The sequence below is a fragment of the Bactrocera oleae genome, chromosome 5, assembly GCF_042242935.1.
Source record: "Bactrocera oleae isolate idBacOlea1 chromosome 5, idBacOlea1, whole genome shotgun sequence".
NCBI classification, from domain to species: Eukaryota; Metazoa; Arthropoda; class Insecta; order Diptera; family Tephritidae; genus Bactrocera; species Bactrocera oleae.
Window position 1 is genome coordinate 63,176,431 of NC_091539.1, and position 21,776 is coordinate 63,198,206.

Consider the following 21,776-nt stretch of genomic DNA (forward strand, 5'->3'; position numbering starts at 1 on the left):
ATTTTTATTTACTCATTTGGTTTTGGCAACAATCTTGTTTTCTCTCTCGCAAAATATTGTTAAATTGTATTTCTTTTTAAGTTGGATTTCTTTGTTTTTGTTGTTTTGTTTCTGTTAATGGTACCATTTGAAATTTCAGTTACTCTACATATTTATTACTTAGTCTGTGCACCTATTTTTATTTGCTTATATTTTTTTATTATTATTATTTACTTCTTCGTGTGTGTAGTTCATTTACGTTTCGATTCGGTTCGCATTGCTGATATAATATATAAAGAAAATTAGAATTATATATATATGTATATATATATATATATACTATTTGTTTTTTGTTGTTGTTTTTTTCTTTTTGTTTTTATTGCATTTACGAGTAAGTAATAATTAGTTTTAGTAAGTTGTAATCAGTTCTATTGATGTGGCTCTGGCTCATGTTATGTATGTATAAATGTATAGTTCGTATTGCTAGGCTAATTTTAGGTTTAGTCACTTTTCCACTGCTTCATTTTTTATATTTATATAAGTGTTTTGCTTTTTAAATCTTAATCGCTTTTGAGTCACTGAAATCGGTATGTATGTATGTATGTTTGTAATTATACATTATGTGTACGTGAATTGCAGAGGTCGTAAGAAATATAGTACATACAATGAAATGTTAAATTACAAATGTTTTAGTGTTATACACGCTGCCACACACACACACAGCACTGTTGACTTCAGTACATGCATATATTAATCGGATTCAGATTCAGATTCAGTATTGCATACGTTAGTTGTCAGTTTGTAATCGTAAACAAAAATAACGGACAGCACACCATAAAGGTCAGCTGTCAGCTGTCAATACAGGCGGATTTGTTAACAAATATAAAAATATAAACAGCTTATACATGAGGATTTGCTTTATATGCATAACTCTTATTTTGTATGGATGTATGTAGGTGTAGGGTAAACAGCAGTAAAATAAAATAAAATGGTATGGAATTTTGTAAAATAAAAACGGTATCCAATTTTTATTTGTGTGTATTTTTCTTTTTGCTAAACTTAAGTTAAACTTAAAAGTTATATGTGTATTAGAAACTAAAGCAAATAAATACAGGCAATTACATATTTGAATAAAATGAACAAAGTTAGCAAGTCTAGCTGCAAAGCAACGCCGGTTGATTGATGTGTTTACATTTGTTACTCAACTGTCAAACGCAAAAATATATATAAGTAACTATATTTGTAATTATCGTCAGATGCGCTACAGAAATTATGTTTGTTGTTGTTGTTTTGGTTGCTGTTGAAAATGTGAGGCGTCGACGTATGTATGTGCGCATGCGTATATTCGAAGTTAACGTACGCCATTTCTAGACACGCAGTATTTCACATGCTTTCTTATAGCAAATCGCTATCCAATCGGGCTGTGTCGCGCCCCATTGTATTTGATTCACTTCGCCTTCAGCGGCTGTGTACGCTAATATTGGATCTTCAATCGCCCGCGGCATTTGTTGAATATCCCAGATCAGTGCTTGGTGATCATCACCGGCAGTGCATATGTGACAGGAACTATTCAAAGAACAAATGGTATGAATTTTCCAATAAGATTGCTCTTTTACAAAAACAAAAACAATTTACCTGTGCGGCGCCCACGCAATACCGTTAACGCACGCTCTATGATTGCTCAGTCTTGCAACTGGTGTACAAGGAACACGAACATCTAAAATAATAACCTCACATGAATCCATCGCTACTGTGGCCAAATAATTTGGGTCCTGCTTATTCCAGGCTAAACGTAGTAAAGCCGTATGCGTTGGATCCTAATAACAAAATTGTATGAAAATAAAGCAATATTACAAAATATGTAATGTTTGGCCGCTTACCTCATAAATAATGGTCGAATGTTCTAAATGTCGCAGATCAAACATTCGAACGGAGCCGTCGGCGCCCACCGATGCGAACATGTCACGTCCACCGCCGGCGCGTGAAAAGGCTATGTCGTAGACTTCTTTGTCGTGCGCAATTAACTGTGTTTTAACATGTCCAGATACATAGACTCGTCCATGGGGTTGCCCTGTTTCCAAGCCCCAGATTGTACACGTCGTATCGATGGATGAGGTACCAACTAAATTCGGGTCTACTTCATTCCAGTCAAAAGATGTCAGTGGTGCGCAGAAATCACTATTTTTGTTGTTATTAAGTATACATTCTAGTCGTGTGTCCGGCTCACCAGCACGCCAAACGCGCAAGTAATCACCTGTAATTTAAAATATTCATGTATTGTATATAGTGGTTACATAACAAACACTATATTTAGAGTTGTCTAGTACCGCTGGTTGCTAGTAAGTCAGGATAGATTCCCTTGGAATCTGGTATCCACATTATTTTCGTCGTGGGGTATGGATGGTCGAAAGTGCTGAAAAATAAATTAGAAACTTAGTCATGTATAAGTAAAATGCATTAACTATCACATTACCTCTTAGCACTGAATTCGCTGGTATCTTCATCGAGGCTGATAATTTGCACCTTGTTGTTGTACTCCTCTATAAAACTACCTAACGCCAAACGGAAACGTTTGTCGGGACGAACACTCCAGTTCATTGAATATAGCGGCCATGGCGCTAAGTACTTGTAGATTTCTTTTCTTTTGCTGGCGGTTGATGACATAACTACAAATGAAAGTAAAATTTATGAGTTTTTAAATAAGTAATCGATATAAATTTTAATGAATTTGAGATTATTGTTATTACTTATATGTTATATAAAAAATAAAAGTATTAGCATCGTTCTACACACGTCATTAAACAAATTTTCTTTTACATGTTTTGCTTGAAATTTTCTGCTGCGAGAGGGTGGCAATTTTATATGTTAGCAGCTTAATATAACTTAGCGTCTTATGGATATTCGAGCTATTATTTAAGATATTTTTTAACAGATTTTTTGTTTTACTAAATTAATACTTGTTTAATATAGTTTGGCAAGCCAACCGAAAGCAACATCTGCATGTGGCAAAGAACTTTCAGCGGTCAATGGCACTTAGTGCGTCAATAAATCAACAAAGCAGTAAAAATAATATAAGTGACTTTCAATTGCTACATATGCATGCAATATTTACCTAATAACACATATCAATATACATACATATGTACATGCATATGTGCATAGTTGTAAATAAGGAAGTACTTATACGTGTGTAGACTTACCTTAGCCTTTTGTTTATATACTGGTATATATGTGAAACGTATTAATTGTGAAAAATCGAAGAGATTCCTTAAAATTAACACAATCTAAATAAAACAAATCTTGAAAATGAAAACGCAAAATTAACGAAATCACTCAGCTAAAAACGACCGATGCACACTAAAAACCCGGTCTCCGGTAATATTTTCACACCATTTTAGCTTTGTTCCTTAATTTGGCTGCCGTCTGATCTGACGCCCGTTCGCTTTGGTCTCACGTTCCGATTATGGAAAAAATGCGTTTCTCTTGCTTGGAGCAAGATTTTCAAATTGTTGTAATGCAAAATATGCAACACCTTATATTTTTAACATTGATTCACTTTTGAATAACACTCGAATATTTAAATAATCTGTTTTAACTTCGTAGTAGCAAAACGAATTCGTCTTCGCAGACGACAAAAAAAGTGTATATAACAACGCGCTATTCTGACACTTTCTTTACTTATGTACAACTTGAGCGAGTGTTTGTGCGGTGCTGCCAGCTGGTGGGAAATAGTAAATCGCTGCAACAGAAGTAAATAATGCTGTTCAATCAGAGAACTTAGAAGAAGCTCTCTGGTTCAATAGTGAATTCTATATTAATAAAACATAATATAATAACGTGTTAAAACAAATAAATCTTTTATAAACACGTTTATTGCCGATGTTCAAAGAAAATAATAATATATAATATTTTTGCAATGTGTACTCCCTTCAAATATATATATTCCTTAAAAAATATATATTTAAGCATATTTTCTGTTACTTTATTTTTTTTCTTAAACCTTTGGAAAATTAAATAATTTTGCAATAAAATTATTTTAAATTATTTGATTTAAATTCATTTCTGTACTAAATACAACCTTGTTAACGGCATATGTATTTATTGTGAATGATTCATATTATTAAAGAAGAGTAAGAAAATATTCATAAAAATATGTAGCATTTGTAAAACGTTAATGCGAAGTAAATGTAAAGAAATATTTATAATTTTATAGTTTATTATATCCAATAACGGAACAACATTGTACATTGCTAACACAATCTGTTAAGTTGTATTCCTTAGTAATATGCTGCAATTTTGTGTAAGTGGCAATGTGGCACAATTTATTGCTTTCGGTACGCTGCTTACGGACATAAATCGCGAATTCCGTTTCCTATTTCCTAATCGGTAATTTAAGTGTTTATAATGTATCTAAGAGTGCGGTTTTGTAAATTAAGTGTCTAAATTATATGTCTAAACGAAAGAAAACTATATTAGCTCTCTAACCGCGGATTTTTATACACATCCATACTAACAAATACATACGAATTTCCATGAGTAAGTAAATAGTAAATATGCAAGACGGCCGTGTTTTTAAAGACTTTTATTGGTATGAGAGTACGTATATTTTATACATTTCTTTACTTACTTTTTACAAATATATAACAATGATAAATAGATATACATATATATTTATAATATGCTAATTTAAGCTTCAGCTAATTTTGGTATAATTTTCTTGTAAATCTCAATTCCACGTAAATACGTATCTGCTCTTATGAATTCATCGTGATCATGCAACAACACTGGAGTGTGGTTCATCGGTGAGAAACCCAAAGCTGGTATACCAACTTCTCTAATATAACGACTATCGGTGCCGCCAGCAAAAATTTGTTTAGATATTTTTAAGTCCCTGGTAAAAATAAATAAATAAATTTTTGTCAAAAAAAAAAAGTAGTTTGCAAAAACTTACAACTCACTGGTGGCACTTTCAAATGCCACCCAAAAAGGATTAGTTTTATCTGTCGGTGTTGGGTTGACACGTGGACGTTTTTGCTCATACTCAAGCTTAATGCCACCGCCAACATCGTTACACCATTGATGAAGCTTAGTGGAATGAAGAAAAGTCGAAAGTACAATCTTAAAAAATATTTTTAAATAACTTTTATTGAATTTACCTTGTTTTCAAACTCCACTTGATCCACATCAATCGCCAAGCGCACATCGAAGCAAACCATCAACAACGGCGGCACAACATTGCTTTGTACTCCACCGCCAGCACGCGTTAAATTGATTGTGGTCACATCGCCAATAGTTAATTCCGGATTATTTTCCAACTTGCGTAGCTCTTGTGCACGCATGGACATCATTTTATTGACAATATAATTCAGTTTCTCGCCAGCTGTGTTCTTCAAGAGTAGTGAACCATGGCCAGCTGTGCCCGAAATCTGGAAATATATACCTGAGAAAGGTGTCGTTATTTTAGCATCCTGTCTTACTCTTGTGATAATTGCAATGTAAGTATATAGTACTTACGCCACACACTCCGCTCGGCATAGAAAACGGGTAGCACGTCGGTGGGTGATGCTAGACCTTCGTCTAGTGAGAATCCGATATTCAGATTTTTGAATGCTGCGGTATGTACAAATGGGCGCATGCCATAACGTCCACCCATTTCCTCATCTACATATATAAAATAGTGAGTTTATTTATTTGTTTTTTTTTCTTTATAGTTACTTAAAAAATGTTTGAGTAGTATATTTTTAGAACTTGTTGGTGGGAATAGAATATAATTTTTATGTTAGAATAAACAAATAATGTGTAAACGGAAAAAAATATTATTAAAAGATAAAAGTTGAAACATCAAATTTTAGAAAAAATTGAATAATAGCTGAATCTTTTGTATATTGTTCTGTGAATAATAAAATTTTTAATGGGAAAAAAAACAGCTATTTTTTGGAATTAATAATATCTTATGTCAGGTGAGAGATATTTACTTTTGAGGGTTAGGGTGTGTAGAAAAAAAATAAAAACTTGATTAATCTCTTATAGTGTTTCCTTTGTTTTCTGGTTAACTGCATTTTTTTGCCTCGGCCAGCTTTGAGGAACTCTTTAGATATTATGTATTAAAGTGTTTTTTTTCTTTTGTAATTTTAGGATTATATAAGCTGCTGTGGAAAATAAATAACCAGCAACTTAATATACACCTGTTAGGGTATAATACTTTCGGTAACCTTATAAAATATATATATAAACGATAACCATGACGAGCTATGTCATATGCGAACTAGTCGCTCAATTTTCGAGATATCGATCCGAAATTGTGTACACGTCCTTTTATCACCATGAGGCTGTTCATTTGACGGAACCGCCGATATTGCACAGCTATAGCTTATAGCTGTCATACAAACTGACCAACAAAATCAAGTCCTTGTATGAAATTTTTTTTTATTTGACAAAGTATCTTCATGAAATTTGGCACAGATTAGCAGCAAATATATTGTTCAGATCGGACCACTATAGCATGTAACTGCCATACAAACTGGCCGATCAAAATCAAGATAAAGCTCATTTTATACTCTCTTATGCTATAAAAAATGCACCTGTGAAGGGTATACAGTGATATCAACAAAACAGGTGCTAAATTTTGTCAAATTTTGTGAAAATCCACTTAACTTACTTACCACTTAATTGTCAAAATGTCCCTCCTATGAGAAACTCTTGTGAAACACCCTCTATATGTACATCTATTACGCGTTAACTACACAGAAAGTATTCTAGATTTACTCGCAGATTAGTTAATGAAAACAAATGGCTAGCTCTCATCTGTGTAATTACGGTATCTCTATTTACTCGCTCTCATAGAATCACTTCTAATTGATATTTTCTAATCTCTCACACACATGCACATCCATACACCCACCTGCGATAAACGATATGTGAATTGTGCGCTTGAATTTTGCTCCGCTCTGCTTGAGAGCACGAATCGCGCCCAGATACTGCATACCCACACATTTCATATCTTGTGTGCCGCGTGCAAATATTCGTCCTTCATCATCGATTTCAGCACCGAATGGTGGGTGCGTCCAATTCTCCACAAATACTGGCACAACATCCATGTGGGAGTGTAATAAGATTGCCGGCAAAGAGGGCTCCTGGCCTTGCCATGTCAAGATCACCGCAGGATTGCGCTCGTTAACGGGATAGTGTACTTGTATCGGCAAATCGAGCAGTTTGGCTTGTTCTCTCAAAAATGCCACGCATGGCTCTGACAAAACAAGAAAATATAGTGATAATAAGCATACAAATTTGTATTCGAAAAGTACCGTAATCGGGATCTGGATGTACACTTGGAATGCGTAGATATTCTTGAAAATATTGTATCTCCTCATTCGCCTGCCAATCTGTTTTTGTCGCCATGTTTTGTTTTGCTTTAGAACAGCGTTCAACACCGAGACTCAACAATGCACTGAACACAATTTCCAACAACGATCCAGCGTTTTAAGTTATTTAAACAAAATTTACATCAATTTGTCTTTTTCTACCATACCCAGTGGTGGGTTGCTGCAAGTTTGGTAGTGAACTCATTTCGTTTAAGTACAATGTGTTACTAGTTGGTAACTAGTTAATGAGGGGTTTATGATAATTCGGTGAGGTTTGGAAGTGCTATTGGTATTTGATTTATAAAAAATTTAATGGAACTTTTAAATTAATTAATACCTATATTTTTCAAAAGAAATCGAGGCAATAAACTTATAATAAATAATAAAATAAAACTTTGGCCAATATCAAACCACCGAATGTATTTCTGTCATAAAAATATTTTTTTTATCACAAAAGTAGATATAAGTCTATCAGCTTTTCGATAGCTATATCAATGTATGTATATCATCAACCATAATAGGTATTCTAAACAATTCTTTGGGAGCAGGAATAATCTGAATATAATTCTTAGAAACTGTTTTAGTAATTTCTTACAAATTCATTATGAAGTTACACTTCAACTTTTCGACAAAGAAAATCTATATAATCGCAAAAGAATCATACCGATTCTTTACTGCTTTTTCCAATTTGTGAATTCGCTAAGAACTTGAAAGAACATCTATTTCGATGGAATTCAAAATCGTCGTAATAAAGTTTTGTTATTCTTCTCATCACTGGGATTTCTAAGTACACAAATTTTTCAACTGCTAGTTTGCTTGAACATATATACATACACAACACCCTGTAGGAAATATCTGTGAAACTTGAGCAATATATTTTATGGAAAAAGTAAATAAAACTCGAATGCGTTTCAGACAAGCAAAGCAGCAGTACAGTAGATTTTATTTTTTGCTTTCTTTCGGCATTCGGATTGTCAAATTTCAGTCAATTTAAATGTATTGTAGTAAGTAGGGAAGGGGTAAGGTAATTATTTAATATTAAATTTAAATAACTTTCAAATGAAAAAATGTCGATGCATATTTTTCTAAAATAGCCTATTATGTATATTTCCCTTAAAAAAAATCATTACTATTTTATATTTCGAATCTTCCTTAAGAAAGCGACTAAATATAATAATATTATATATCCCTTTCAATATACTAAAATTACTAAGTAAATTACTATTACAAAATAATTACCTAGGATAAAACACCACGCCGAGTCGCTTATAAGCTGGAAGTCAGAATAAATCAAATCGGCTTCTTTTACTTAAGTCAACTTAAAATAATTAACATTTTATTGATTCATGCCAGTATAATTTTTTTTATTAAAAAGATTCATTAACCTAAACTTCAATTTGATCTTTCAACAAAAAAAGCTACAACTTTTAGCTGAAATCAAATTTTCCAGTCGAAAATGCTCTCTACTAAATCTACAATAGATACAACTAACTACTATTTTCGCCGATATGGCAACACTTTCAATCCAAAAATAATAAACACCGCTTAATAAATTCACTATTAACTATTTCTTAAACACAATTAATTAAAAACTCATTTTCCGTTTCACAAGTCCACTATTTTCCTACTGGGTCTGTCAACATGCACATATCACTTCAGTACATAGGTGAGACTAACTGCAGCAACGAATGAATACAAGTAGAACGATTTCAACAAGTTGCGTTTGATCAACGGATTTACTTAGTTAATTTATTTAAATTTATGTGCCCCTTATTTACTACTACAACCACAACTAAAGGTATTGTATAAACAACAACCAATACAACAAACTCACTACCTCTCATGCAACTGGTTGGTTTAGTTTTTGTGGTTTTCTCATTGAATAACGAGGCACGTATAATTTTGCATTGGTGCATGTATTAGTTCAAAATAAAGTAAAATATCTAAATAATATTACTCAGCAGTTTCTTGAGATTACCGAGATTATCTGATAGCGCATTTAAGACAAGACAAGTAATAACACTTACTTTTTATCCAGGTGAATGTGCTAGAAGTCATGTTGATTCGTGCTTGTTCGCTATGTTGCATATTATACTTTTAATACATAATAACAAAGTTGTTGAATATAACTCAATTCATCAAAGCTTGAAGAGTGGCGAATCGATAAGCAACTAGCATAAATCACAATATTCTAGCAAAATCAAATCGGGAATTAAACTATATATGACATTTTATTAAGGTATCCACATAATATGAAACGATACCGAGGGCACGAGTGCATGATTCTGAGCAGTGTTTGGGGCAGTTTAATGCTAACTAAACCAAATTTTTGATTCGATATTAGGCAATCGATGATATTTATTAGGCATTTTATTCGGAAATCATCCGAGTGGACTGTACGGAATGAACCGGGTCCGAAATTTGGAAAAACACAACAGTCAGCTAGCAAAGCTGTGGCATCTATATTTTGGAATTATTTTCAAACATTGTCTAGAAAAACATGAATGACTATTCTATAGCCTTATTGGAACGTTTGAAGTATGAAATCGCAGAATAATGGCTCCACTCAAAAACGAAGGAAGGACTGCTCTATCAAAAAAAATATTACACCGTGTCTCAAAGCAATGAAAACGATCGCAAAATGCATGAGTATGAAACCGTTGTTCGCCAGATTTGGTTCTCATCGACATTTTCAGATTCTCAAATCTCAGGAAAGAAAGAGTCAGAGACTGAGGTCCATTTTGAAGAAATAAAAAAATAATAAATCCTTATGACTATAATTAAAAGTTGATGCAAGTTGAATAATAAAATTGAATTTTAAGAGATAAATGGTTTTGTGTAAAACAATACGAACTTTCTAACTTGCCCCTGCCATCTCTAAATCTTATCAAAAAATTTTGCTTCTGAAACTACAATATAAATAAATTAAAAACGAATTAATTTTTTGACAGTTTGTGTTAGAAAAATTTTACTTTTTTTTTTTTTATTCTACATTACGAAATTTGCCAATAATTTATATTATCTCACAACAATTTAAAAATAAATTATTACAAAATTACACTTTGATTGAAAATCAAAAGAGATTTGCTCTTAAAAATTAAAATTTTAAATTTCATGCAACAAAGAGTAAAACACTCCTTTTAATTGCTAAAGTGATCATGCTCTCACTATATCTTTAATTTCTCTCTCACTTTTGTCATATGCTGAGAAGGAAATGTTTACAGGTGGTTGTTGTTTTTGTTTCTGCTCAATGTATTATGCCGGTTTGCATTTTCTCAACAAAAAATAAAGTAAAATAAAAATAATAAAAACAAAAATGGAAGAAACTAAACAAATGTTTGCTTTAACTTTGAGAAGAAAGGCGGCTGTGTATTTACCTTAGTATGCACGCACACTAATGTATACTATACTTGTAATAAGTAACGTACATAACTAGCTAAGAATCATTCAAAATTAAGTTTTACAATTTTCAGTTATTATTTGTCAGTTATAACTATATAAAAGACGTCTGAGTGATTAATATAACTTTTATGAATCCATGCAATTTCATGCTTCTTTAAATCTCTTGTGATAAGATTTATAAGGAATTTAAATAATCGTAAAATTTATATAGTATGTACATATAAGTATGTATAGACGCTATGTGCTTATAATTCAAATTTGTCTTTGGGGTATATGTATATATGATAGATAAACCAAAACATTGCTTTAAGAGAGAAAAGCCTAAACAGAAAAGTATGTTAAAGATGAGTAATGGTGGTTCAAAAACCAATTGGTTCTAAAACGTAAAAAAGAAAATTGCTTGATTAGTGTGGTTTATTTAATTAAATTGCTTAAAAAACACGTTATAATTTTTTCATTAAAAAAAAATAATAATAATAATACATTTCTATTTAAAAAATAAGATACCTTTCATTTGATTTTGATCGTTCAATTTGTATGGCAGCCATATGCTATAGTGCTCCCATATCGGTGGTTCGAATAAATAATCAGCTTCTTGGGAAGAAAAGACCGTGTGCAAAATATCAGATCGATATCTCAAAAACTGTCGAGCATATACAGACGGGCATGGCTGAATCGACTCAAGACCTAATGCCGATCATTGCTATATACATATGTATATTTTATAGGCTCTCCGACGTTTCCTTTTGGGTGTTGCAAACTTCGTAGCAAATTTAATATATCCTGTTCAGGTGTTTCTTCGATTCGTCATTCTTAGTCAATAGCTTATTATGCTTTATGATCTCTATGTTATATTGTTATCATAGCATGTCCTTCTTAAGAAATATGTAATGAATAATTATCGGACCCATCCATTATAACTCTCAAATATCTCATAACTATTCTGCAAAAGTTTGATGAACAGGTGATCCATTTGGGCAACGATTTGAAGTAGACCTGGGTACATGTCAAAAATTGAACATCTCAATTTTCGTGATTGTTTGGCTATTTGATTCGGCTCTGCCAAAGTACAGCCAGACGTCATTGTTAATAATTTCGTAGGAGGGTAAAAACTTCACTGGTCGTAAATTTGTATTCGTGAATTTTGGTGATTATAATGACTATATCACAGTGAAAATTTGTATACATTAAATATTTATTTGGTGATTCGTGAGTGATTAAAGTGCTGTGTTCAAAAAATCACTTGGAACGTGTTTTTCAAGAAAAAAAAAGATTTATATGATTATGAGGCATATCACAAATTCGTGGAACGACGACACTACAGTGGATATTATATTATATAGTATATATATATAATATATATATTTATAACTTAATTAAATATCATTAACATACCTACATTGATTTATTTTTATATATTATAAATAACTGGAAAAAAAGGCATTGCCAGCTGGTTGTCATAGTAAAAAATAGTCTAATTTAAATAGCCAGATTCTGCTTTTTGCGGGAAAATAATATATTGTATATACTATATTGGAGGTCAAAAAATACACCAAATTCTTATTTCAAATATAAAACCTGCTACACAAAAAATTAATTTTTTGTATATACAAAATTCCTAATTTTAATACAAATACATTATCATCTTAACTTGCCGTTAAATTGTTCGAGCAACATTGCAGTTAACTAATGCATTTCCCTAAAGGGTCTATCACACATTGACGGCATCATACTCGCAGATCTCATAGCTTCGCATGAGCATTCGTAAAACGTACGTCTGCTTATCGGCCGGCGCAAAATGCTTAAATACTCTGACGTATCGGTCCAACTCTCCAGTATTAAAAGAGTCTTCGCGATTTGTGTGTAGTTTGCAAATATATTAAAGAAAGTGTAGTAATAGAAAAAAAAACGTATTTCCTACGCAAACACAGCTGATTTATGAGAAAAAATATATAACGCGCAAAAGACTGTGCCTATTCCAATATTACTTAATAAAATACGAAATAAGAAGGTGATTTGGTAGTGTTTCTGGCCAATGTAAACTTTATAAAATGTTTCACTTTCCAAAAAATTTGTGTTTACTATATTACAAACGATAAAGAGCCAAGTTTATTCTGTTTTCCATCTAAAAATTGACGTTGGTCGCAACGATCGCAATGTTGTCCTAAAAAGCTTCGAGTGTCACCCATTGCAGCTCTTTTGTTATTAGTTGTGGGATAATTAAAGTCAATATGGGTTTTTGCTAGTTTCGCTCGCGATCAACATACATTCATACATACCATACTCGTACATATGTATATACCTACTGAATGTATTTGGATTAATCATGAGAGAAAAGTATGCCGATATTTCGCATAAAAACGATGTTTGGACGTGCGTTTATTATTATATTTACCGGTACACAATAAAGAATTCATCCAATGTGATTTTCAATTACTATTGTTATTGTAGTAGTAACTATATAATTCATTAGCCACAATCGTTTGCTAAATGTCGCTGGAATGGCATTCCCCGACCGGATGCAAATTTAGGTCAATTCGGTAATTGTCGTGTGAATGTCGCCATGGTCTAAAAGTATTTCAATGGGCACTTAATTTTGATGACCAGTAGTAAAATGATGACAAAATTTGGCTTTAAAATTTTTTCGAAAATATTCATACAAACATATGTGCAAGAACTCACTTTGGTCCAGCACCCCTATAAATTGAAGTATTGTGCTAGGAGAGTCGATGCGTTCACTGCTAGAATATGTGGATCTCAGGGCCTTGCTCCTAGGTCTACAAGTTGCTACTTACTCTAGAGCAGCACCACATTTTTCAGGATGATATTGAATATTTAATTTTAATTTTAATTGATAGCATAACAGTTGTTATTTTCTTTTTGAAAAGTTGTATCTTCTATCAAGATCTAACTTCAAAGAACATATTGATCATCTATTCTATTTTTAAAAATCTAAGCGGCTTTGATCCGTTCGTCAACTTACAGTTCTCTATAAATTTATTAAAAATAGTGTTTAGTTCCTGAAATTCGTAACTTTAATTGCTTTGTATACAGAGTTTGCCGACAAAATGAGCTCTTGGGAGAATAATCAAGAGATCGAAATATTTCGTGAATACCTGCGTATACCAAGTGTGCATCCGGACATTGATTATTGTAAGTATAAAGTGGATATATGTACCAAAAATTAGAAGGCAATTGTAGCTGGAAATGTTTACATTCTGTTGTCAAACAAATGTGTGATATAAGAGTCAGGTTAGGTATGGACGAGTCCGATAATCATAATAGTGAGGAATCTCTTTCTTCAGTGACAACTTTAAAACTCAATCTTTACTTTTCAGTATTATTTATTGCCGTGTTCCAAATCTGATTTTCATAATTTGTCCATTGTTATAGAAACCAGTGCCATTTTTCACGCGAGATCCTCAAAAGTTTATTGTCCTCAAGAAATCAAAATGTGATTAATTTTAACTTCTCTATAAGCTTTCGGTTTGACCATATTTGAAACTAAATTTTGCAGATCTGAAGCGCCGTTAGTTGCCAACAATTTGTATTATTATTTTTCAATAATTCGCCGAATATCGTCATCGAAAATCTGCTATCAGTTAGAGTCGCCGGTTATGCCATTTATAAACTACATAGGTTTTGTCTGCCACTGTCCATCGCATCCGGTTGTTGTCAGCTCATATTTCCATCATAAGTATAGAGTAACTTGATCTAAAAACATGGCAAACGATCTACCAATTTCAAAGAGTTTCTATACTAAAAAAACTGTTCAGCGTACACCTAAAAACTATTGAGGTTTGCTGAGGTTTATCCTTATTTCTGTGTACTATAAAAACGGTTGCCTCAAAACACTCTCTAAACCACCTCGAATTCAAAAATTCACCAAATAAATCACTCCCCTCAGCGCCCTGCGTGGAATTTCTGAAACGTCAGGCTATCGATTTGGGACTACCTATTGAAATTTACTCTCCCGCGGGTCCGACAAAACCGGTTGTTATCATAACATGGATAGGAAAACAACCAGATTTGCCATCGGTTGTCTTAAATTCACACATGGATGTGGTGCCGGTGTTTCCCGAGAAGTGGACCCACCCACCATTCGCTGCCGACATCGACAAGGAAGGCCGAATATTTGCGCGAGGCGCACAGGACATGAAATGTGTGGGCATGCAATATCTGGCCGCGATAAGGGCGCTGCGTAAAAACGATGTGATCTTAAAGCGTACCATTCATGTGATTTTCGTGCCAGGTAAGTAATTGTGAATATGAATATATGTACATATGTATGTGATCGTAAACATCGCGTAAGAATATTAATCTCATGGTTTAATACAGCGCTTTATGATTTGTTCACGTTCGCATTTATGATAAACCTTTTATCAAATAATAAACATGACTATAAAATGATGACATACTTACAGATGAGGAAATCGGTGGCGCAGAGGGCATGCGCGTGTTCGTCCAATCGAATGAATATAAAAAATTAAATGTTGGCTTCTCGCTTGACGAAGGCATCGCTTCGGCCGATGAAACTTTTCCAGTTTACTATGCGGAGCGCAGCATTTGGCGTAAGAATCGAATGTTTTCCTTATTATTTGTATTTATATTTATTTCCGCATTATAAATTTTAATTTATGTTATCAATTTTCTTCCAGATGTACACTTTATACTTAGCGGCACTGCTGGTCACGGTTCCTTGTTGCATAAAAATACCGTTGGTGAGAAACTTCATTTTATTCTCAACAAACTGATGGAATTCAGAAAACGCGAGGTGGAGCGTTTAGAAAGCGATAGTTCGCTTTCGATTGGTGACGTCACCACTATTAACTTGACCAGTCTGAATGGCGGTGTGCAGAGCAATGTTGTGCCACCAACGTTGGTTGCTGTTTTCGACATGCGCTTGGCGTTGAGTGTTGATCATGACGTCTACGAGAAACAGGTAAGTCGGAAATATTTTTTATTACTACCACATAGGGTTTTAGGAAAATCAAGCAACGGTTACGAAACTTTTATGAAGATTTCAAAGAAATGTGGAACTTGATCAAAAATCATTAACAGGAAAAGGTGCGGTTCACAATGTTAGAGACCCGAAATCCCTCTAGCATTCTAATTTTAAATTTCTATTAATACTCTCTGAGATAACTGAAATAATTTGTAATAGAAATTTTTTTTCAAAAATATATATATTATAGACAGATACTGCTATAGAGTGGTCTCACGATTGCACTTCTTATCCGGAGTGGGCAAACGCAGCACTTGTATGTTGAATTTATATTGTCTTAGCCTTAAATGGGCGCGCTGTTAATAAGAGATTGTGGACTTGGATCTCGTTATCCTCCATGGTGGCCATTTTCGAGACACCATGGCTCATCAAAAACCGACGGCGGATACTTTGAAATTCGTAAAACCAAATTTTGCTGGCGTACAAACGCTTTTTGATTGCACTACGCAAATTCACTTCCAAAAACATAAACTAAAACACCGACAGATATTACTCTTTTTTCAATTTTTCTAATTGCCGCGAACGCGATGCTCGCTTCATTACACGGTCTACACAAAACTAAGATTCGGCTGAAATAAGAGTAGTACTCGACAGTAACCTTTTTCTTACGAGTAGTTATCAGACTGTCCTCGTATTTACAGCCTTAAATGTATGCTGCCACGATACATATACATACATATCTATATATTTTTAAATTTCTTTTGTACTAATTATTTATATTTTACTCCATATTTATACAGCTTAATAAATGGTGCGAGGAAGCTGGTGGCGGTATCGAAATAAAATTTGAACAAAAGCAACCCAAAGTAGAAGCCACGAAAATTGATGATTCCAATCCCTTCTGGTTGGCATTCAAAAAAGCAACAACGGAGCTGTAAGTATTTAATCTATTTGTTAAACTTATTAATTTTACTTGATTGAGTTGTTTTATTTCAAAAACTTCTCATTGTTTTAGTGGCCTGAAAATCAAACCACTTGTATTCCCCGGTGGCACCGACAGTCGCTACATTCGTCAAGTTGGCATTCCAGCCATCGGTTTCTCGCCGATGAACCACACACCCGTCTTGTTGCATGATCATGATGAATTTTTGCAAGCGGATGTTTACTTGAAAGGAATTGAATACTATAAAAAAATCATACCAGCTGTTACAAATGTTTAGTTATTTTCATTGTTTAACTGTATATTATTGTTGATTTGATGGTGTTAAGTTAAATATTAAAATGATTGATTTATATATATTAATGTATGATAAATATAAAAATTATAGATTTATAAATATTTTTTTCTTCTCAAAATAAAATATTGGTAAATATTGCAAGTATTTGGAAAATAAGGAGAAATAGAACTAAGTTTGCTGTTGGTATCGCTCTTGAGCGTATAGCTGGAAAGCCGAAAGAATTCTCTATGATTGACATATACTTGTATATATATATGTATATATATTGTATATATCATTTACTTAAGTATGTGTGTAATTGCACATGCATTTATGCATTACTTTCCCATACCAGCTATCTATTTACATTGCATTATCACAACAATAATTGTTATATGCGTTATCATTCAGTTAAATTGTGGTGTCACAATGATAAGAGCAACAATAATTCAATTCTCTTGTAAATTGAGTGCAATAAACTTCGTGTAGATTAACTGTGAAATTGTGTTCAAATGTAATTACGTATTGAAACATATTAAAATGTAGATACATGCTATTAAACGTCATTTAAACGTCACCGCCACCCATATTTAATGATCAGTATTTTTAGATAAGTGCTTGGATTGATGCTTATCAGTTGATTGGCAGTTAAATCATATGCATATAGTTATGACATAAAAGAGAAAAACATAATTAGACTGGATTTGAATTTTGATTTGATAAAATTGCTCGGAATCGAAGTGCCCGTGATTTTTATACTGAGAAACTTGTTCTCGTTCGACTGACAATAAAACAAGCTACATTTTAATACAAATTATCCATTCAATCCAATTTTTAAACCACTTGTCATAAGCCTCGGCTGGGGTGGTCTTAATTGTATTCTGCGAATTTTGGCTTTTTCGGTTTCGTTTAATTTTTGGAGCGCCATTTGCTTAATTGTTGAACAGTTTGAAGGTCTTCACTGAAAGTTTTGCGTCACTCAAATACTTGTGATCTTGATAACAAAACACTTTTGCAACATTTTCCCAGATAAAATTTCACACATACATAAAAAAAGGGTTTCTAATCTACAATAGAAATTTTAATGAGCCAGTCCAGGTCAAATTTGATCAGATGGTACAACCCTGTGGGATAAATAACTCGTGTAATTACATTTATTGTGTCGACAGAGCCCTTCACAAATGCATCAGAAATCTGCTTATGTGATTTACTTCTATTCCCGTCAAACACTAATTAAAGCATAAGGACAAATAAACTCTTAGCAAACTTTGAAAAACATATGGCCCCATTTTCAATTACATGCTAAACGTAATATTCAAACATAGAAGAACTGTATTGCGGTCGAGTAAAATTATTTGTGGTCACCTTATATTTATCTATACCAATATATACTCGTACATAGTGTTTACATATTCAAATACACTCTTTAGTAAATTTTTCAGTGGTTAACGCTTTACCATACCATATAAATTTTCATAAATATTTAAACAAATCCCCACAAGTGCTCAGTATTTAATGTTCTCTTTAAAGGGACATAGCTAAACAATTGGTGTATTTGAATTTTTTGAGTGTGAAAGTCTAATTGTGTTAAATGCGCGTATTGTATCATAAAGATAATTACAGAGATAAGAATAAACTTATTTACAAAGAGTGGGGACTTGAAAATGCAAAAATTGCAAAAAGTTTAAAAACACAAAATATTACAATTTTTACTGATAACGCGAATGTTAGACCAATTATAAAACCGTTATTTAATTAACTTCAGTTTTATTCTAAGCGATTTGTTCTTAGTGGCTAATTGTTATTATCATTGCTGTTGAAATGAGCTCTTGGAAAGATAATAAAGAGATCGAAATATTTCGTGAATATCTGCGAATACCAAGTGTACATCCGGACATAGACTATGGTGGGTATAAAAAAAATATTTCAAATAAAAGCAGTTAGATTCCTTTATTTACGTGGATATTATTTTAATATAGTATCTTTTGTACGGAAATCTTATTATGCAGTTTGTCACTTGTATTTATGGTCTTAGACGCTTCTTTTGTTGTCCAGCGCGCCTTATGGCTTTTCCTTTGTGAAGTTCGACATATTTTCCTGAAAGCATTTCTGATAAACGTCTTTTGATGATACCGTCCAGTTTTAGAAAAAGGAAAGAGTCCACTATAGCTAAATTCGCTAAATACGATTAATGTTTTTAGCCAAATTGGCTTGGCATAGTCTCCATCTTCTTTCAAGAAATTGCATTATCAGAACCACAGCATGTTTGAACGTTCTTTACTTATGAACTCACTTTATACCATTCTCAATATTACAAGTTTTTTTAAGCATTGCAGTAAATATTTTATAAATTATCAGGCCAAAGCAAACCTTAATTTCCAATTGATTGCCTCAATTATTTTAAATGTAAAGAGGGAAAACAATTTTTGACCACCCAAAAATCGAATTGGTGGACCATCAGCCGTACAGACTTAATTTTGTACCCACATGACATTTTTGTCTTCCTTCACCGAAAATAGAGATTACGACAATTTCCTTCTGCCACTCTTTTGGGGTGCCTTTGACAGAAAATACGTTTTTTCATGACGTCAAAGATTAAAGGGGTCAGTCCACCAAAAAGGCTTAAATGTAACAATTTATTCTGGGAGTACGGAATCAAATTTCTGTCTTTCAGTTTTTATTTAATTATTTTCTTAAATGTTTTAACCAAATGAGAACTACTGGGCTAATGCTCGAAATCACCTCCTTCAAGAGAGCCTCTACATAATACTTGATTGACATCAATTATGATTTATAAAAAAAGTTAAAGTTGCAGTTTGTTGAATATAGAAAAAAACTATTTTGCCAAAATTCAAAAATTCAAATTTTTGAAACGAAAAAGCACACTCCTCTGAAAATTTCAGAATCTCTTTAGATATGTAAGAGGTATAATAAAAAAAATTTTGAGGCCAAAATTTTCCGCGATGGTTACTTTTTGCGATTTTGAAAAATTGTTTAATTTTGGTAATTTTCGAAATTTTTAATACAAGTTTTGATAAACAAAACTTTCCACCGGTGGGGGTCGCGTCCAACTATTCTTCGATTTGACATGGAATGACCCATTACCTAACTGTCTTTCCGTCCGTTTTTAATTAATTAAATCAGATCGCATCAGTAAAATAAGTTGCATTACTTTTAGCACCCACTGTGGAGTTTCTGAAAAAACAGGCCAATGACTTAGGTTTGCCAATTGCGGTGCATCATCCCGGCAGTGTGGAGAAGCCAACTGTTGTAATTACATGGGTGGGACAACAGCCGGAACTACCGACAATTATGTTGAACTCACACATGGATGTGGTGCCAGTTTATCCCGACAAATGGACACATCCACCTTTTGCTGCTGAAATCGATAAGGAGGGTCGAATATTTGCACGTGGGTCACAGGATATGAAATGCGTGGGCATGCAATATCTGGCAGCGATACGAGCGCTGCGTAAAAGCGGTGTCACATTGAAACGCACAGTACATGTGACATTTCTACCAGGTTGGTGAGAACGATAAGTTATTTGAGTTGTTTAAACTTGGTTTACTTTACAGACGAGGAAATAACTGGTCCAATGGGTATGAAGGCTTTTCTACAATCTGAAGATTTTAAAAAACTAAATGTGGGCTTCTGCTTTGACGAAGGCATTGCATCAGCCGATGAAACATTTCCAGTATTCTATGCGGAAAGATGTCTTTGGCGTGAGCATTATCAGTTCACAAATATTTTTTTACTTAAGTTTTCTATTTTATTACCTTTAGATGTACATTTTTTAATTAGTGGCACTGCTGGCCACGGTTCGTTGCTGCACAAAAACACCGTTGGCGAAAAGTTGAACTATATTCTGAATAAATTGTTTGAGTTTAGACAACACGAAGTCGATCGTTTGGATAGAGATAAATCTTTGCTACTTGGCGATGTCACAACCATCAATTTAACCGTTGTGAAAGGTGGTGTACAAAGCAATGTGGTGCCACCGGTTATTGAAGCCGTCTTCGATATGCGTTTAGCGTTGAATGTAGACCACGATGCTTTTGATAGACAGGTACGAAAATACATTTCTAAGTATATGGTATAATTATTAGTTTTTATTCAAAATTAAAGTAAGGTTATGAAACATTTTTTTAAAACCTAAGCAATTTCTATACTTTTTGCGCTAAAGCTCAAGGCGTGGTGTGAAGAAGCTGGCGGTGGTGTGGAAATCGTATATGAACAAAAAGAACCGAAGGTAGCGGCTACAAAAATTGATAACTCTAATCCGTACTGGATGGCATTTGATAAAGCTATAAAAGATTTGTATGTTCTAAAGTTTTTTAGTTGATATTTGAAAAGTTGTAAGTTTGAAAATTTTCTTTTCGCCATATTTTAGAAACCTTAAAATCCAACCACTTGTATTTCCTGCCGGCACAGATAGCTATTATATACGCGGACTGGGCTTACCCGCTTTAGGGTTTTCGCCTATAAACCACACACCCGTGTTGTTGCATGATCACGATGAATTTCTGCAAGCGGACGTCTACTTAAAAGGCATTGAAATTTATAAATACGTTATATCGGCTGTTGCTAATGTTGAAAAATAAAAACCTGAAATTTCAACGTATTTACCTGAATTGAATATCGTTTTTTGACTTGTTTGGTGTAATACTCGGATAGTTTAAAAGAAACGGCCAGAAAGTTACCATCTGTTTAAAGTTTTTAAGTCAACGATATTTTTAAAGTAAAGAAAAATTACAATAGCTGGAAGCTTACAGGTGAAATATTTCATTGAAAATGTTGCCGCAGTGTTTTGGAGCGTCTAATTTATCACGAACACAGGTATTTAAGTAGAATTAAGCATTCAGTGAAGGTCG

The 21,776-nt window shown here is 33.2% G+C and overlaps 4 protein-coding genes across 8 annotated transcripts; 2 read left to right on the plus strand and 2 right to left on the minus strand.

Annotated features, from left to right (window-relative positions):
• Window positions 1-973: 973 nt before the first annotated feature.
• wap (DDB1 and CUL4 associated factor wap) lies at window positions 974-3,626 on the minus strand. Of its 2 annotated transcripts, none has more exons than XM_036369053.2 (6): window positions 3,180-3,626; window positions 2,453-2,645; window positions 2,307-2,392; window positions 1,860-2,233; window positions 1,615-1,796; window positions 974-1,545 (listed from the first exon to the last, which is right to left on the minus strand). In XM_036369053.2, exons 2-6 carry the CDS (start codon window positions 2,641-2,643, stop codon window positions 1,347-1,349), a joined length of 1,032 nt encoding a protein of 343 aa, XP_036224946.1. In that variant the 5' UTR covers window positions 2,644-2,645; window positions 3,180-3,626; the 3' UTR covers window positions 974-1,346. The 2 variants fall into 2 exon arrangements, with proteins under 2 accessions (XP_036224946.1, XP_036224947.1); XM_036369054.2 differs by lacking the exon at window positions 3,180-3,626 and adding an exon at window positions 2,797-2,927.
• A 920-nt stretch (window positions 3,627-4,546) lies between these two features.
• Window positions 4,547-7,446, minus strand: LOC106615864 (aminoacylase-1B). The gene is made up of 6 exons (XM_014232234.3): window positions 7,284-7,446; window positions 6,881-7,225; window positions 5,494-5,640; window positions 5,136-5,419; window positions 4,931-5,064; window positions 4,547-4,870 (listed from the first exon to the last, which is right to left on the minus strand). The coding sequence occupies exons 1-6, from the start codon at window positions 7,375-7,377 to the stop codon at window positions 4,666-4,668; spliced, it is 1,209 nt and encodes a 402-aa protein (XP_014087709.2). The 5' UTR covers window positions 7,378-7,446; the 3' UTR covers window positions 4,547-4,665.
• A 5,130-nt stretch (window positions 7,447-12,576) lies between these two features.
• Window positions 12,577-17,024, plus strand: LOC106615891 (aminoacylase-1). 4 transcript variants are annotated; one of them, XM_070109582.1, is made up of 7 exons: window positions 12,577-12,761; window positions 13,797-13,895; window positions 14,650-14,994; window positions 15,167-15,313; window positions 15,401-15,684; window positions 16,488-16,621; window positions 16,703-17,024. In XM_070109582.1, the coding sequence occupies exons 2-7, from the start codon at window positions 13,811-13,813 to the stop codon at window positions 16,905-16,907; spliced, it is 1,200 nt and encodes a 399-aa protein (XP_069965683.1). In that variant the 5' UTR covers window positions 12,577-12,761; window positions 13,797-13,810; the 3' UTR covers window positions 16,908-17,024. The 4 variants fall into 4 exon arrangements, with proteins under 4 accessions (XP_069965683.1, XP_069965682.1, XP_069965680.1 ...); XM_070109581.1 differs by having other exon boundaries at window positions 12,577-12,753; window positions 13,728-13,895; XM_070109579.1 differs by having other exon boundaries at window positions 12,577-12,753; window positions 13,753-13,895.
• A 1,381-nt stretch (window positions 17,025-18,405) lies between these two features.
• LOC106615890 (aminoacylase-1) lies at window positions 18,406-21,536 on the plus strand. Its single transcript, XM_014232268.3, has 6 exons — window positions 18,406-18,810; window positions 20,083-20,427; window positions 20,481-20,627; window positions 20,688-20,971; window positions 21,089-21,222; window positions 21,296-21,536. Exons 1-6 carry the CDS (start codon window positions 18,726-18,728, stop codon window positions 21,504-21,506), a joined length of 1,206 nt encoding a protein of 401 aa, XP_014087743.2. The 5' UTR covers window positions 18,406-18,725; the 3' UTR covers window positions 21,507-21,536.
• Window positions 21,537-21,776: the final 240 nt, after the last annotated feature.